The 15,735-nt window shown below is 46.4% G+C and overlaps 1 protein-coding gene across 4 annotated transcripts in view; it reads left to right on the top strand.

Annotated features, from left to right (window-relative positions):
• IGSF21 (immunoglobin superfamily member 21) overlaps nucleotides 1–15,735 on the top strand; it is a 430,456-nt gene that overhangs the window by 342,779 nt on the left and 71,942 nt on the right. For all 4 annotated transcript variants that reach the window (XM_072155256.1, XM_072155257.1, XM_072155255.1 and 1 more), the window contains exon 6: nucleotides 7,688–8,159. In XM_072155256.1, coding sequence (XP_072011357.1) covers nucleotides 7,688–8,159 — 472 coding nt within the window. The remainder of the gene's footprint in view (nucleotides 1–7,687; nucleotides 8,160–15,735) is intronic.

Here is a 15,735-nt window from a genome sequence, read left to right as displayed (position 1 = left end):
TATTACGAAAAGTTAGCTCCAGTTAGCCTCCTGGTTAGCTGGTTGAGTTTAGCCAACTCTTTCATGCTACCATTAGGAATAGTACCTCTGCAATACTGGAAGTTCCCCTAATTAGCTGGTTAGCTGGTTGAGTTTAGCCAGCTCTACCATTAGCGGCACCCAGGCTGGTCATTGGTTGGGGCTCTGGAAATCCCCAGATCTGAGAGTTTATTAATTCTACCTCTGCCCGGATTTCCAGAGAGTTCTCTGTCAGTATTGCTCTTTGCTCCTGTCTGGAGACAGGACTATGGCTTCCTAAGCCTTTTCTCTATATGCTAATGCTAAAGAGACTGCCACCTTGCTGCCCAAGCAGCAGTACCAATCCAGGTTCCTTCTAGCCCGCTCCCTGGCCACTGGACTAGAGCTGAGCTACAGTCCCTATATACAGTCAACCAGTCCAACTCCTTGTGTGTGCATGCAGAGAGGATCGTTTACTGCCTGTTAGCTGCTGCTGCATTGCACTGTGTGCCATTTAAGAGACTGTGAGTTTTGTCTCCAAGTGTGATCCCTGGCTGCCACTAACACCACTGCCTCCCTTTCACCATCTACCTGGGGATCTATTGCCGCACACACTGAGAATGCCCTAGAGCAGTGGTGGCGAACCTATGGCACGGGTGCCAGAGGTGGCACTCAGAGCCCTTTGTGTGGGCACCCAGGCCATCGCCCCAGGCAGGACTCAAAGAATCTTCCTGCAGTTCCAAGCAACTTAAAAGATGTCATATATTTAAGTGATATTTACTTTGCCACTTGGGACTGTAGGAAGAGGGAGAATGAGTAGACAGGGCCAAATAATCTTTGGAAGACCTTCTGCTGGCCCCTACAGGTCTACAGAGGGACACTGGAAAGAAGCTAAAATGATGCAAATTTTCCATCTTGTCCTCAGGAGGCCAATATGATCGAAAGTTGTTGAAGAACAGGGAGCAAAGTTACTGCTTTAATTTTTGGTTGGCACCTCGCAATAAATAAGGGGGGTTTGGGTTGCAGTTTGGGCACTCGGCCTCTAAAAGGTTCGCCATCACTGCCCTAGAGGGATCCATTTACTATTCTCCTGCCTCCCTATCCTTATGCCTCTCCATGCCGACCCTGGCGGATGTGTACTAGACCTGTTTTCCCAGACCAAGCCATTGTGACATATTCTGGTGCTAGGCTGCACTACTACCAGCCGCTCCGGTCCCTGGGAATCCAGCTGCCCCCATACTGGAGTCAGGCCCAGGTGGGTGGATGTTTCACATGCATGATGGACAGAAAACAACCTTCTATCTTGGTCGCGTGGATAAACCCATAATAATCTAGTAGGAATCTGCAGTGACAGTCGGTACAAATGTCCATAGGCAGCTGCTCATGTCCGGGCTCCTCGGGGTATAACATCTATTAAATTTATGAGGCTTTTGTGATTAATAAATAGTTATTATTAAAGTCAACTTGCTCGGGAGGCGGCAGCAGTAAATCACGGACATACGAGGCCTTCTCCGCACTCGTCCACTAATCCTATAATCCAGAGTTTGAATTCTGGGAAAATCAATTTTTAGACATTAAAGGTTTCAATTGGCAAAATGTAAAGACTTGTCCCGGGAATATGGAAGGACAGTGAAGACCCTACGACAAGATCTGAGCTTGGAGAATTAATTCGACTTCATCGACAGCTGTTTGACTGATCGTTGAGAGGAAACGGATTAATTCTGTTGATGGGGAGGTTAATTCATTGACGTTTCATTCCTAGAGTTCCTCCATCGTCTTCATCCAGCCGTATCAGAAGCTGGATGTAAATCTCCAGCTGTGCCGGTCACACCGCTGCTACCTGTTTGGTTGTTTTCACATGTCAGGCTACGGTTTAGTGGTGGAGACATGTTCTGTGTTAAATAGAGTGTATATACTGACTGATCCCATTAGAAGTCATGAGGAAAGAACATTATACAGATGAAATGGAGTGTCTCCCAATCGGAGCGCGGTGGACTGCCAAACCGAGTGTTGTTGGCCGGGTTTCCTGGAATCTTTCTGGATGCGGAGAAGATGTGACGTCACTTGTTCACTTCAGCAGAAAATTTCCTTAAATTGTAACAATACGAAGAAATATCACATGGACCATGACAGGAGGACGCTGCATCATTTCTACAATAATCTCAGATTGAGGAGAGCAGCTCACGGATGAATGGTTTACACAAAGGACGGGAAGCGAAGCTCGCTGACCAGAAAAGATCATATCAGGTTTATAAGGTCCCCACTGGGACTGGATTGGACCTTTTTTTTAGTGTTTATGGATGTCTTATTGGTCACCGGAGCATAAAGGAGTCATTGTGTAATTACCTTCCACTATCCTCATGGATGGAGTGATGACACTTTCTCCTTCAGCAATTTGTCAATGGGTTTTGCAGAAATTTACACTGGCCATTCACAGAAAACAAGCCGACTGCCCATTCCTCCCACTGCCTGTCCCTATAATCCCTTATATGTCTTGGGAGAAGAGTAATGTCACCTTCTCACTCCAAGAACATATAGAAGGGAAATGTTACAATCCAACATCCATAACCCTTCTCACGACTGGTATCTGCCACTGGGGAAGATTTAGGAGGCTTCTTTATGCTACATTGTTGGGCATTTCAGCCAACTTTACCCATTTAAAAGGAAAATGTTGCCAGATTTTACACAATTAAACTAGTAACCCTGCTGGGGCATAAACTGTTCTTTCTAGAATTTTCTATTACCGTATATACTCAAGTATAAGCCGACCCGAGTATAAGCCGAGACCCCTAATTTTACCACCAAAAACTGGGAAAACCTATTGACTCAAGTATGAGCCGAGGGTGGGAAATGCATTGATCACAGCCCCCCTCCTCCCCCAGTATAATGCCAGCAAGTCCCCAGTAGTATATAGCCAGCCTGCCCCCAGTAGTATACAGCCTACCCCCAGTAGTATACAGCCAGCCTGCCCCCTGTAGTATACAGCCAGCCAGCCCCCAGTAGTATACAGCCAGCCCAGCCTGCCCCCAGTAGCATACAGCCTGCCCCCAGTAGTATACAGCCACCCCAGCCCGCCTCCAGTAGTATACAGCCTGCCTCCAGTAGTATACAGCCAGCCCAGCTTGCCCCCAGTAGTATACAGCTTGCCCCCAGTAGTATACAGCCAGCCCAGCTTGCCCCCAGTAGTATACAGCCAGCCCAGCTTGCCCCCAGTAGTATACAGCCTGCCCCCAGTAGTATACAGCCACCCCAGCCTGCCCACAGTAGTATACAGCCAGCCCAGCTAGCCCCAGGTAGTATACAGCCTGCCCCCAGTAGTATACAGCCACCTCAGCCTGCCCCCAGTAGTATACAGCTAGCCCAGCCTGCCTCCAGTAGTATACAGCCAGCCCAGCCTGCCTCCAGTAGTATACAGCCAGCCCAGCCTGCCTCCAGTAGTATACAGCCAGCCCAGCCTGCCTCCAGTAGTATACAGCCAGCCCAGCCTGCCTCCAGTAGTATACAGCCAGCCCAGCACGCCCCCAGTAGTATACAGCCAGCCCAGCCTACCCCCAGTAGTATACAGCCAGCCCAGCCTGCCCCCAGTAGTATACAGCCACCTCAGCCTGCCCCCAGTAGTATACAGCCAGCCCAGCCTGCCCCCAGTAGTATACAGCCACCCCAGCCTACCCCCAGTAGTATACAGCCAGCACAGCCTGCCCCCAGTAGTATACAGCCAGCCCAGCCTGCCCCTCAGTAGTATACAGCCAGCCCAGCCTGCCCCCAGTAGTATACAGCCAGCCCAGCCTGCCCCTCAGTAGTATACAGCCACCTCAGTCTGCCCCCAGTAGTATACAGCCAGCCCAGCCTGCCCCTCAGTAGTATACAGCCAGCCCAGCCTGCCCCCAGTAGTATACAGCCAGCCCAGCCTGCCCCTCAGTAGTATACAGCCACCTCAGTCTGCCCCCAGTAGTATACAGCCACCCCACCCTGCCCCCAGTAGTATACAGCCACCCCGTCCTCTCCCGGCTGGCAGGCGCATAGTATAACGCGCCTCTGCTGACGTCATGCTAGGCGCCGCCCAGGAGGAGAACTTGGCTTATACACGAGTATATACGGTATATTTCACATCTCATCAATTTACCTATAGTAAAAATTTCCTCCAAAGGCATGTGAAAATGAGCACAGAAGAGTCATATTTGCCTCCAATGAGTCAACTTTAGATGCTGCAGGAGGAGTGTCACTTCAGTTGCCCCCTTCTTTTGTTCTATAGCAACTAGAAAAATACAACTGATGTCATATTACAGATAAACATCTCATCTTTCAGCCCACATCAGGCTTGTGTGATCTACAGAATCTGAGATACAGACATAGTTGCAAAAAAATCCAATTCTTGCCTTTTTTTGCCTTTATCAACAGTTCTGAGGTTATAGAGCCACAAGCTTGGTGAGATGTGTAGAATTAGATTCTTGTCTTTAAAATGACACCAGAAGCATGTTCCTAGGTGCTATAGAACCAAATATATGGGGCACCTGAATTGACCCTTACTCTGAAGCCTCTAAAATTTGCTTTTCTCTGCGGATTTTCACATTAATTTGGAGGTTTTTTTATGGCTAAATAGCTGAAAGCTCATATAAAATCCACACAACGAACCACAGTTGTACCATTTTTTAGCAGCTGTGTGTTTAGGTCTGTCATGAAAGGGTCCAAATTACACATCTCCTCTTTTCTTTGGACAGTACATTCACAAAGATTCCAGATATATAGTTTTGCTACTTTTTAAAATCCCCATTTTCTCACGCTTTTGAAGTTTTCATAGTTTGGTTAGTTTCGGTTAAGTTGGTTAAGGTGTCATTTTTTGGGGGGAGGCACAAGTTGAGATTTTTATTGATACCATTTTGGGAAATCTATGACTTTATTAAGATCTGGCATTTTGGTATGTGGGAATACAAGATGTATGATTTTTGTTTGTTATTGTTAGGTGTACTCTAGGGAAAGGGGGGTAGTTTGAATTTTCAGGGGTTTTATTTTTTGTATATTTGTAACTTTTTTAAATTGATTGAATCCTATGTGGCCAGATACCTCATACAATAAATAGCAATAGAGTATAATACAAGCTGTGTGTATGTGTCTATGTATCTCCACTAAAGGAACCCACAACTCACATTTACAATCACAACATTTTGTGTTTTGTATATAGTTTTAATTTAATAAGTGGATTGTAATGTAACTCATATACAGAACACATATAGACTATGTATTGAGTCGGAATTTTTACAGACGCTTCACAATTATTTGCTAACGAATACACTTAAAGAGATACATTGGCAGTATATGACTCCCTGAAGAGAATTCCTGAGGGAAGGGATATGAAGAAATTAAGAGACATTGGCAGTGTGTAGAGAATTCCTGAGGGAGGGGGAATGATGGAGCTGAGAGACATAGGCTGTGTGTGGCTCGCTGAAGAGAATTCCTGAGGGAGTGGCGATGATGGCGTTGAGAGACATAGGCTGTGTGTGGCTTGCTGAAGAGAATTTCTGGAGGAGGGGAAATGATGGAGTTGAGAGGTGTTGGCTATGTGTGACTTGCTGTAGAGAATTCCTGAGGGAGAGGGGAATGAGGGAGCTGAGAGAGACATTGGGGCACATTTACTTACCCGGCCACTGGAGTTCACCGAAAGTGCATTGTCAGACGATTGCGATTCACTAAGATCGTGCGCCCGATATCCTGCATGTGCCGCTTCCCTGCTCAGGTCCGACAAAGTTCACCTTCTTCCTGGTGCATGTAAGTGCATTGTCTTGCGACACAATTTGAAATTTAAATCCCGCGCTCAGTCCGAATCAGTTGGATCTTCTGACGGCCGATCCCCCGGTTCCTGTTGCATGAAAGCCGTCGCAGCTGCGCCAAAAAACGATCATGTGCGACACAATCCCAGCGAAACGGCGAACAGTCCGACTAAAGTGCAATCCGCGACCCTTAGTAAATAAGCCCCATTGGCTTTGTGTGACAGACTGAAGACTCGTGGTTCAAGCTGTGAAGGACATTTAAAAAAATGAATAAGCACTGAGAAATACGCACTCACATAGGGTGATTTGTATACTCTGTGAGATAATTTTGGAAACAATGTGAAAGTTTATAGGCACATAGAGAGACAATTTAGGGATGGTTGAACTGCTTTCTAAAAACATTTTTAAAAAAACATCTTTATTTCGGGGAGGATAAGATTTGATTATTTACTAAAGCTTCAGTTTAAGTGTATTTTAATTCTGTGGGGTTTTACATACTGTTAATTAAAGACAATAATGTCCCATTGTACTTTTGGTATAACTAAGAGCAGTTATTTACTATCCCGGGTAACGCTGGGTACTACAGCTAGTACTGTGTATATATATATACCCCTAGTAATCCCCTATAATCACACATTTTTCCCTTTGATGCAATCAGTGACTCCTGGCTGCTGTGTCCATTGGAGTCTCTAGTATTTGGGAATCCAACTCATGTGACACGAGAGGTTCATGCAGGTCCTCAGTGTCTCACCAGGCTTTACTCTCTAGATACACTTACCTTCCAGGGCTGCTATATATATATATGTTTATTCATCCCATTACTCCCAGCGTGGGAAAATCTACTGTAATCTTATATGTGACAGGAGAGGAACAATCCTGGAAGAGGAGACCCCACTAAAGATCTGACAGATTCCTCATCCATAACGCAGGAGAATCAATGGAGACCGGTGTATAACAGACGCTTTGACGCAGGCGTCCACAGATGCGGCTTGTCAGGAGCGGCAGACGTGATCTCATCTTAATCAATTGCTCTCTGTCACAACAAGCCCCACACCGCTCCGGTAACATCTCTGCCGAGAGACATCCATTGTGCGGACGTCGCTGACAGCAGCTGCTTACTCCTCTCATTCCTCAGCGGACATCCTCTGCTCACACCTAAAGCTGCAAGGTCATTGGGTGAACACATATTATCCAGATTATCGATTCCTGAACGAATAACTTTTTTGATAGGTGCTGATCACAGCTGATTACCAGATCAGGGGTCCTTCATACCCCAATAGTCCACCTCCTGGTCCCTCTTGCATTCATAAGATAACCATTATTTTCTCTTTTGGGATGCGTAACAAAGTTGAATTTTTTTACATAAATCTGCACCATAATGGGAAATGGGTCAAAACTAATAATAAATGGTGACCTAACCAAAAGTTAGAAGAAGGGGCATCTCCTTTCAGTACTACAATCCGCTTTCCTCTTCTTCCTTATCCTCTTCTTTCTCCTCTTATCAGACACTTTTCCTGCTCACACCAAGGTGACTTTTACTTCAAAATCTTTGCTGAATTCTATCTTGCTAGTGGGAGATGGACAGAAGCCCACGATGGTGGCATATTACTGAGAAGTTTATGGATTGAGGTTAACCCTGAAGAACTTTACTCTGATAAGATACAGTATATTACAAAGTATCTTCTCTCACTTGTACTACTACTTGGGATTCTGAGGCACCTCCAGTCTGAATGGACTCCTGACAATATGTGTATTCAGAATTTCCTATTACCTCCGGCTTATTACCTAAATTCAAAATGCTATTTCCAGAGAATGCACAGTATGACATGACCTAGATTAGTAGATATCATGTTGCTGTAGATAATGACAAAATGTCTTAGGAATCTATGAGATGCCTTGATGTAACACGATGGTCTTTCTTCTAGGTCTACTTCAAGAGGGACGGTGAGCTGATCGATGTTATACCCATGATGGATCCTCCACCCGCCGCAGCTGGACTAATGAATAACCGGGGGTCGAAGAACCTCCTAAACCGAGACATGGATGATACTAAAATGCAAAAATCACTTTTATTGTTGGACACTGAGGAACGGGGATCGAACTCTTTCACAGAAAACCCCTTCCGATCCCGCACATCTGACCACGGACCTATGCTAAGCCCCGTGACGGAGGCGATTCCAGAGACAGTGGTTAGCCTGGAGTTTCCCCGCTGGGTCCATAGTACAGACCCCACTTATTTCTTCCACCAAATGCATCTTCCAATGAGCGATGGGACCGTGGAGGTTCGAGCAATGCTCACCTGGACCCTTAACCCACAGGTGGACAACGAGGCCCTCTTTAGCTGTGAGGTGAAGCACCCAGCCCTCACTATGCCCATGCAATCCGAAGTCACATTAGGTAAGACTAACCGTGTGGATTCTGCTTTCAATTCTTCTTTGCTGTAGTGTTAGTTCTGTTTTCTTCTTGAGATGGAGGTAGAAGGACGCCCCCTACTGTTGTGGTTTATATATTCTCTTTGCATGGTGTGATCTTCCTGGGATAAGTTCCTGACTCACTGCCGCCATAGAACTGAGGGCAAAAAGTGTAATGAGTCTAATTCAGCTGAACCTGCGTAGTCCACTTCAAATAGTAGAACTGGAATAGAGAAAATGTAAAGCTGTTTGGTAAAACTGCTGCAGAGAACAGAGGTTTATCTAATATTCATAGTTTATCATACGGTTGAAAAAAAACACTTGTCCATCAAGTTCATCCAAGGAAGGGAAGGGATTGGATGAGGAAGGGATTTAGGGGAAACAATTCTATATAACACAACCGTCAATCTTATTTAGGTGTAAAAAGCCATCTCGACCCTTCTTGAAGCTCTCTGCTGTCCCTGCTGTGACCAGCGCCTGAGGCAGGCTATTCCACAGATTGACAGTTCTCGTAGTAAAGAAGCCCTGTCGTCCCCGGTGATTAAACCTTGATTTCTCCAGGCGGAGACAGTGCCCTCTCGTCTTTTGATTTGATTTAATCTGGAACAACTTTTCACCATATTTTTTGTATGGACCATTCATATATTTATATAAATTAATCATGTCCCCTTGTAGTAGTCTCTTTTCCAGACTAAATAAATCTAGTTGTTTTAATCTTTCCTCATAACTAAGACCCTCCTTACCCCTTATCAGTTTTGTGGCTCTACGTTGAACCCTCTCCAGCTCCAGGGCCTCCTTTTTATGGACCGGTGCCCAGAACTGGACAGCATATTCCAGGTGTGGCCGAACAAATGCCTTGTATAGTGGTAATATTACATCCCTATCATGAGAGTCCATGCCACTTTTGATACATGACAAGATCCTACTGGCTTTAGAGACAGCTGCTTGACATTGCATGCTGTTATTCAATTTATGATCTACTAGTACCCCCAGGTCCTTCCTAATGTGGCTAACTAGAGGGTGTGGCTAATCCAAAGGGTGGGGCTTAACAATCTTATGTCCTGCTGCAGAGGGCGGATGCTCCTGCAGCCAGTTGTCTTATAACCAAACCCATGGTGATGGCCGATCATTTTGGACACACATAAAAGACTTACGGTATTCTTATATTTCTCGGTTTTTGTTGTGATTTGAGATAAATAGATAACGAATGGGATGACGAAAGGAGGTCCAAGTATATTTTTTTGTGTTCAGCTTAAATTTAAGAAATGGAGTGAATTGTATTGTATTACTTATGTACAGAAGATGAACACGCACTAGAAAATTGATGATGTGTTGGCTCCAGTTTAGCAAAGCACAAAATAATTGTTGAAATTTGCACTTTATAAAACAACTTTTTTTAATTTTAGAAAAAGCGACATGAATAAGAAAAGATATATAATAAACCCAGATTAAATGGTCACCTTTGTCATAACTGAACAAAATACAAGTACAAGGTGATATAAGGAAAAGAAAGAGGAAACTGCTACATTGTAACGAGACGAGTGGAAACCCATTGTGGCACTGAATAAGATTGACACTGACCTACTTTGACTTTGACCTACTTCTAAGGGTACATTCTAATAGGCTTTTTTTTGGTTTCTACTCCCAAACCCTTCAAAGGAAATCTACCGAATCAAATTCCATCATGATAAACCAGGAACGCTTACTCATAGATCCAGGGAATGTGACTGTGCTAATCTTATATTTGTTATCCATGGCCTCCTTCCTTCTAAAATCAATTTTTTTCCAATTATGCTAATGAGTCTGAGTTCTATAGCTTCACAGGCTGTTACACTGTGCAGGAGAACTTCCCTTCTCCCACTATGTGAGATTACATCAGGCAGAGGAAGTAAAGCGTGTAAGGGCTCCTGTAACAATCCCAGGAGCCCTTCTGGCTCATTAACATAATTTTAACATTTTATTTTCGAAGGAAGGAGGCCATGAATAACAAATATAAGAAGATTACCAAAGTCACGGTGCCTGGATCTATGAGTAAGTGTCCCCGGTTTATCATTATGGTATTTTATGGTACATTTCCTTTAAGGGTGTACTGCGGTGAACCACCAGGTTGCTACATCTTGAATCCGTATCCATTCAGTGACTAAGGTTGAGGTTAGTGGGCAACCCGAGATCAAGGCAGTCAGAGATCTTTAATCAGGTGATGGATAAGGGCAGGAAGAACAGATTCAATGTCAGATGAACAAGCCAAAATCTGAACAGGAAACCCCAGAGCAGACGCACATCTTCACAGGAACTTTCAGCTTGGAACCTTTTGCTCAGGCACCTTCCTGTAAAGTAAAGAACCTTAAAGGGAACCTGTCACCAGGAGAGCCATTTTTAGCACTCCCCCAGTCCCCACAGAGCATAGTGCATACACTGCCAAAGTGTTTTTGTATAAAAAATTGGTTTTACAGAAAAAAAGATATGTTATATTGTACCTTTCATTAGCATCTGCTGTGTGGCTAGGCAGTTGCCAAATGGGAGGGTCTGGAAAGGAGCAGCTCCCCCCCACCCTTGGGAAACAGCTACTCCATGTGACATTTTTAAAAATATGAAAACACCCATCACTTGGCTTAGCGACGCCCCCTGCTCCTCTACAGCTAATCCCGAGTGTGGGGAGTTATTCATATATTTGAAAAGGTCACATGTTTCCCAAGGGTGGGGGGGACTGCTCCTTTCCAGCCCCTCCCAATTGGCAACTGCCTAGTCACACAGCAGATGCTAATGAAAGGTACAATATAACATCTTTTTTTCTGTAAAACCTATTTTATATACAAAAACACTTTGGCAGTGTATGTACTATGCTCTGTGGGGACTGGGGGAGTGCTAAAAATGGGTCTGCTGGTGACAGGTTCCCTTTCGATACCCCACAAGGGCAATAAATGTAAGATTGGGAGACAAATACAAGTTTCGGGAGAACAAACCCTGAAGTCAAAAGACAGAACTAGAGAATTATTCTATATACTGAGCTAGAGGCCTCTTCATTCTAGTGATTATTGGGGTCCCGGTACCCACCACCGCTATTACCCACTAACTTCTCAATGTCAGGCGATCGATGAAGGTCAACATTCACTTTAAACATTTTACTGTTTTCTGTGAAATGTATTTAGTTTCATAGTCTTTGGGAAATGTCACATATAAAAACGGGGAAAAACCGGACACCTTGTTAATCTTCTCATAAAATTGGGACAAATTACTTTTGCACGATGTGTACAAATTAGGTGAAGTCCTCGAGCCTTGTCCTTTTCAGGCCTGGATTTATAAGATGCTGCAGATTTTTATTTCGGCTTTTAAAGTTTTACCTTCATGTGTGAGATAATGAGCGGCGCATTGTACAGAATATCTCCTGCTGCCCCCATTCGCTGCCTCTTATTGTACATTTGACTAAAGTCCCTCCCTTAACCAGAGCTTGGATTTTGGAGGACCCCCAATTTCATAAATCCATCACTTAGTATGTAAGTAGGTTCCTAATCATTTGTAGTTGTGGCTTACAGTGGGAGGAGGACAGAGAACATTCATGTCATCATTAATAACCTAATTGGCAAATGAAAATAATCATCTTATTATATTCCGATATTTGGGGCAGATTTATCAATGTGTTTGGATTTTTGGCCTAAAAATACATCTTAGATGATTCACAACCACATTTATCAAGGCTTTCAGATACTTTTATAGCCCATAACTACGCAGGAACGTGCACCCGCAATTCTGAAAATTCAACAGAAGTTTGGAAAATCTTTCTGGTGTAATCAAAGCCAAGTAATAGGAGGTTCAATAGCAGGGACATGCTGACACTTGGGGGGCAGGACAGGGACACGCTGACACTTGGAGGACAGGACAGGGACACACTGACACTTGGGGGACAGGACAGGGACATGCTGACACTTGGGGGATAGGACAGGGACACACTGACACTTGGGGGATAGGACAGGGACACGCTGACACTTGGGGGATAGGACAGGGACACGCTGACACTTGGGGGGCAGGACAGGGACACGCTGACACTTGGAGGACAGGACAGGGACACACTGACACTTGGGGGACAGGACAGGGACATGCTGACACTTGGGGGATAGGACAGGGACACACTGACACTTGGGGGATAGGACAGGGACACGCTGACACTTGGGGGACGGGACAGGGACACGCTGACACTTGGGGGATAGGACAGGGACACGCTGACACTTGGGGGACAGGACAGGGACACGCTGACACTTGGGGGGACAGGACAGGGACACGCTGACACTTGGGGGGACAGGACAGGGACACGCTGACACTTGGGGGGACAGGACAGGGACACGCTGACACTTGGGGGGACAGGACAGGGACACGCTGACACTTGGGGACAGGTCAGGGACACGCTGACACTTGGGGGACAGGACAGGGACACGCTGACACTTGGGGGGGACAGAACAGGGACACGCTGACACTTGGGGGGGACAGAACAGGGACACGCTGACACTTGGGGAGACAGGACAGGGACACGCTGACACTTGGGGGACAGGACAGGGACACACTGACACTTGGGGAGACAGGACAGGGACACGCTGACACTTGGGGGACAGGGCAGGGACACGCTGACACTTGGGGGGACAGGACAGGGACACACTGACACTTGGGGGGACAGGACAGGGACGCGCTGACACTTGGGGGGGACAGGACAGGGACACGCTGACACTTGGGGGGACAGGGCAGGGACACGCTGACACTTGGGGGGGACAGGACAGGGACACGCTGACACTTGGGGGGACAGGGCAGGGACACGCTGACACTTGGGGGGGACAGGACAGGGACACGCTGACACTTGGGGGGGACAGGACAGGGACACGCTGACACTTGGGGGGACAGGACAGGGACACGCTGACACTTGGGGGGACAGGACAGGGACACGCTGACACTTGGGGGGACAGGACAGGGACACGCTGACACTTGGGGGGACAGGGCAGGGACACGCTGACACTTGGGGGGACAGGACAGGGACACGCTGACACTTGGGGGACAGGACAGGGACACGCTGACACTTGGTGGACAGGACAGGGACACGCTGACACTTGGGCTACAGGATAGTAACATTATGACACACGGGGTACAGAATGGTGACATATCAACACTTGGGGGTACAAGATAGTGACATGATGACACTTGGGGTACAGGACAGGGACACACTGACACCTCTAGTATAGGAGAATGACGGGCTGGGATAGAGGACAGGGACACGGGAGTCTATGAGACACACAGGTCATTTCCATCTTGCTTCGCTCTTCATTTTGCCGGTGATGCAGGAAGGTGAAGCTCCCGTTATGATAATGGATGGTGGCATTATGGAGGCTGATTTTCACCGGCTCTATTTCCATTAATATTACATAGATTGTAATACATTAAAACCGGAGCCACCTCAAGCAGCGGAAAATGAGAATTAGGTAAAGCATTGTTATCAAATTGAGAGTAAATCTATAACTGGCAGAGAGCGAGTGATGATTATTCCTTGTAATTGTAACATTTAATGTGTGTCAGGCGGCCGGGACGTGGTAAACGTGTGGACAGACAATGAATCCCGGCATTAGAGAGTAACCTTTATAAATCTGCTATTTAAATGACAAGATAGCGATGAACTCTCAATTAGTCGGTGCTGGGGATGAGACCTGCGCGGTGCAGACGCCGCCATCTCTCCTCCCGGCCCGCGTTGTGATCCGCCGTAATCCGCCGGCTAAAACATTGTCCTAATTATTCTCCTTTATTATTTGTTTTTATGAGATCTGATCACTTCACAGCACATTGCCTGCGTCCTTCAGCGGACACCCACTAATGTGGTGATGGTTTTACGGGCCCGCACATGTCCTGGGATAAAAGTGAGCAGCGGCAGGGTTCACGGTTATATCCATCACTCAGGAGGAAAGAAACTGGAGACAGGTTGATCCTGGAATGGGCCCGTCCAAGGTCCGTCAGCTCTCTGTGTAATCACGAAATTTATACTTTACACACTGATACATTGTAACAAACTGTCTGTATCCGTTTTTCTTGTAGATCGACATTGATATCTATGGGTATGTCCACACGTTGGTTTTTTTTTTTACTGATGTGGAGACTGGGACAATAAAATTGCAGTATGGACTATATTTTTTCTCACATACGGACCACAGACCTCCATAAAAGTCAATGGATCCGCAAAATAATGTATGGCACGTGGATGACTTCCGTATGAGGTCTGTCTTTTCTCAAATGTTGTTAGGAAACCAACTGGGCAGGGCTGAGAATACATGAGGTTGGTCTGGGCTGTACTCAGGAAGTTCTGGTCAGTACACGAGGCAGGTCTGGTCAGTACACGAGGCAGGTCTGGTCAGTACACGAGGCAGGTCTGGGCTGTACTCAGGAAGTTCTGGTCAGTACACGAGGCAGGTCTGGTCAGTACACGAGGCAGGTCTGGTCAGTACACGAGGCAGGTCTGGTCAGTACACGAGGCAGGTCTGGTCAGTACACGAGGCAGGTCTGGTCAGTACACGAGGCAGGTCTGGTCAGTACACGAGGCAGGTCTGGTCAGTACACGAGGCAGGTCTGGTCAGTACACGAGGCAGGTCAGGTCAGTACACGAGGCAGGTCTGGTCAGTACACGAGGCAGGTCTGGTCAGTACACGAGGCAGGTCTGGTCAGTACACGAGGCAGGTCTGGGCAGTACACGAGGCAGGTCTGGGCAGTACTCAGGAAGTTCTGGGCAGTACACGAGGTTGGTCTGGGCTGTGGTTACACATAGCCTGGACAATGATGCAGTCGGCAGCAGGGTCACTCATGTCTCCTGTACGAGTCTACATCAGTGCATCCATTGTCACAACCGCTGCCTGGTCTATCACACTGGGAAGCTTCCAGCACTCGCATATAAAATGTGTAATTGCTGCTATTAACCTAATGCTCTTCCCTGGCCCGATGCCTCTTAGCTTCTAGTGGTGGCTCTCCGGGGTGCTGGATCCAGGGCGGCCGCAGTGTCCCCACGAGCCGGGCCCGCCACACCGTCAGGTTGCATTAGGTAATGATGCATTTTTATGGTTCTTGTGTGAGCGCTGGCGTCTCTACCTCCCAGCCGTCCTTGATAGAAATTTCCCAATTCTAATGAGGTTTGTATGCAGATCAGGCCGTTTGGTCTCATTCGTTTACAAACCATTAAGGTTAATGTGCTTCTTGTTTAAAGAAAGTGTTGAATTAATAGAGTACACTCCAGAAGTGCTGCTGCGCCATCCCAAGATCAGCCCATCCTGCCCACGATCATCAGCCGCAGAGCCCTGGGGTCTGGCAGAGGCTCAAGATGCGGCTAACATGTACATGCATACAAAAAAAAAGCTCAAAAACACTTGACCACTACCTTGTTCTGTTTCAATTATTGTAGAACTACGACGCCCAAATTTATTCTACATGGTTAAAGGGTTAAAAATTGCAGCTTTACGAAAGAACAAGAAAAACAACCACATTTCATCTGCAAGTTCCAGCACAGCTGCTCTGGTCCCTGTCATAGTAGAAGTGATAACTACATGACT

Source organism: Engystomops pustulosus, chromosome 6 (genome assembly GCF_040894005.1).
Source record: "Engystomops pustulosus chromosome 6, aEngPut4.maternal, whole genome shotgun sequence".
NCBI classification, from domain to species: domain Eukaryota; kingdom Metazoa; phylum Chordata; class Amphibia; order Anura; family Leptodactylidae; genus Engystomops; species Engystomops pustulosus.
Note: the sequence above shows the minus strand (reverse complement) of the source record. Positions and strands in the feature narration are given on the sequence as shown.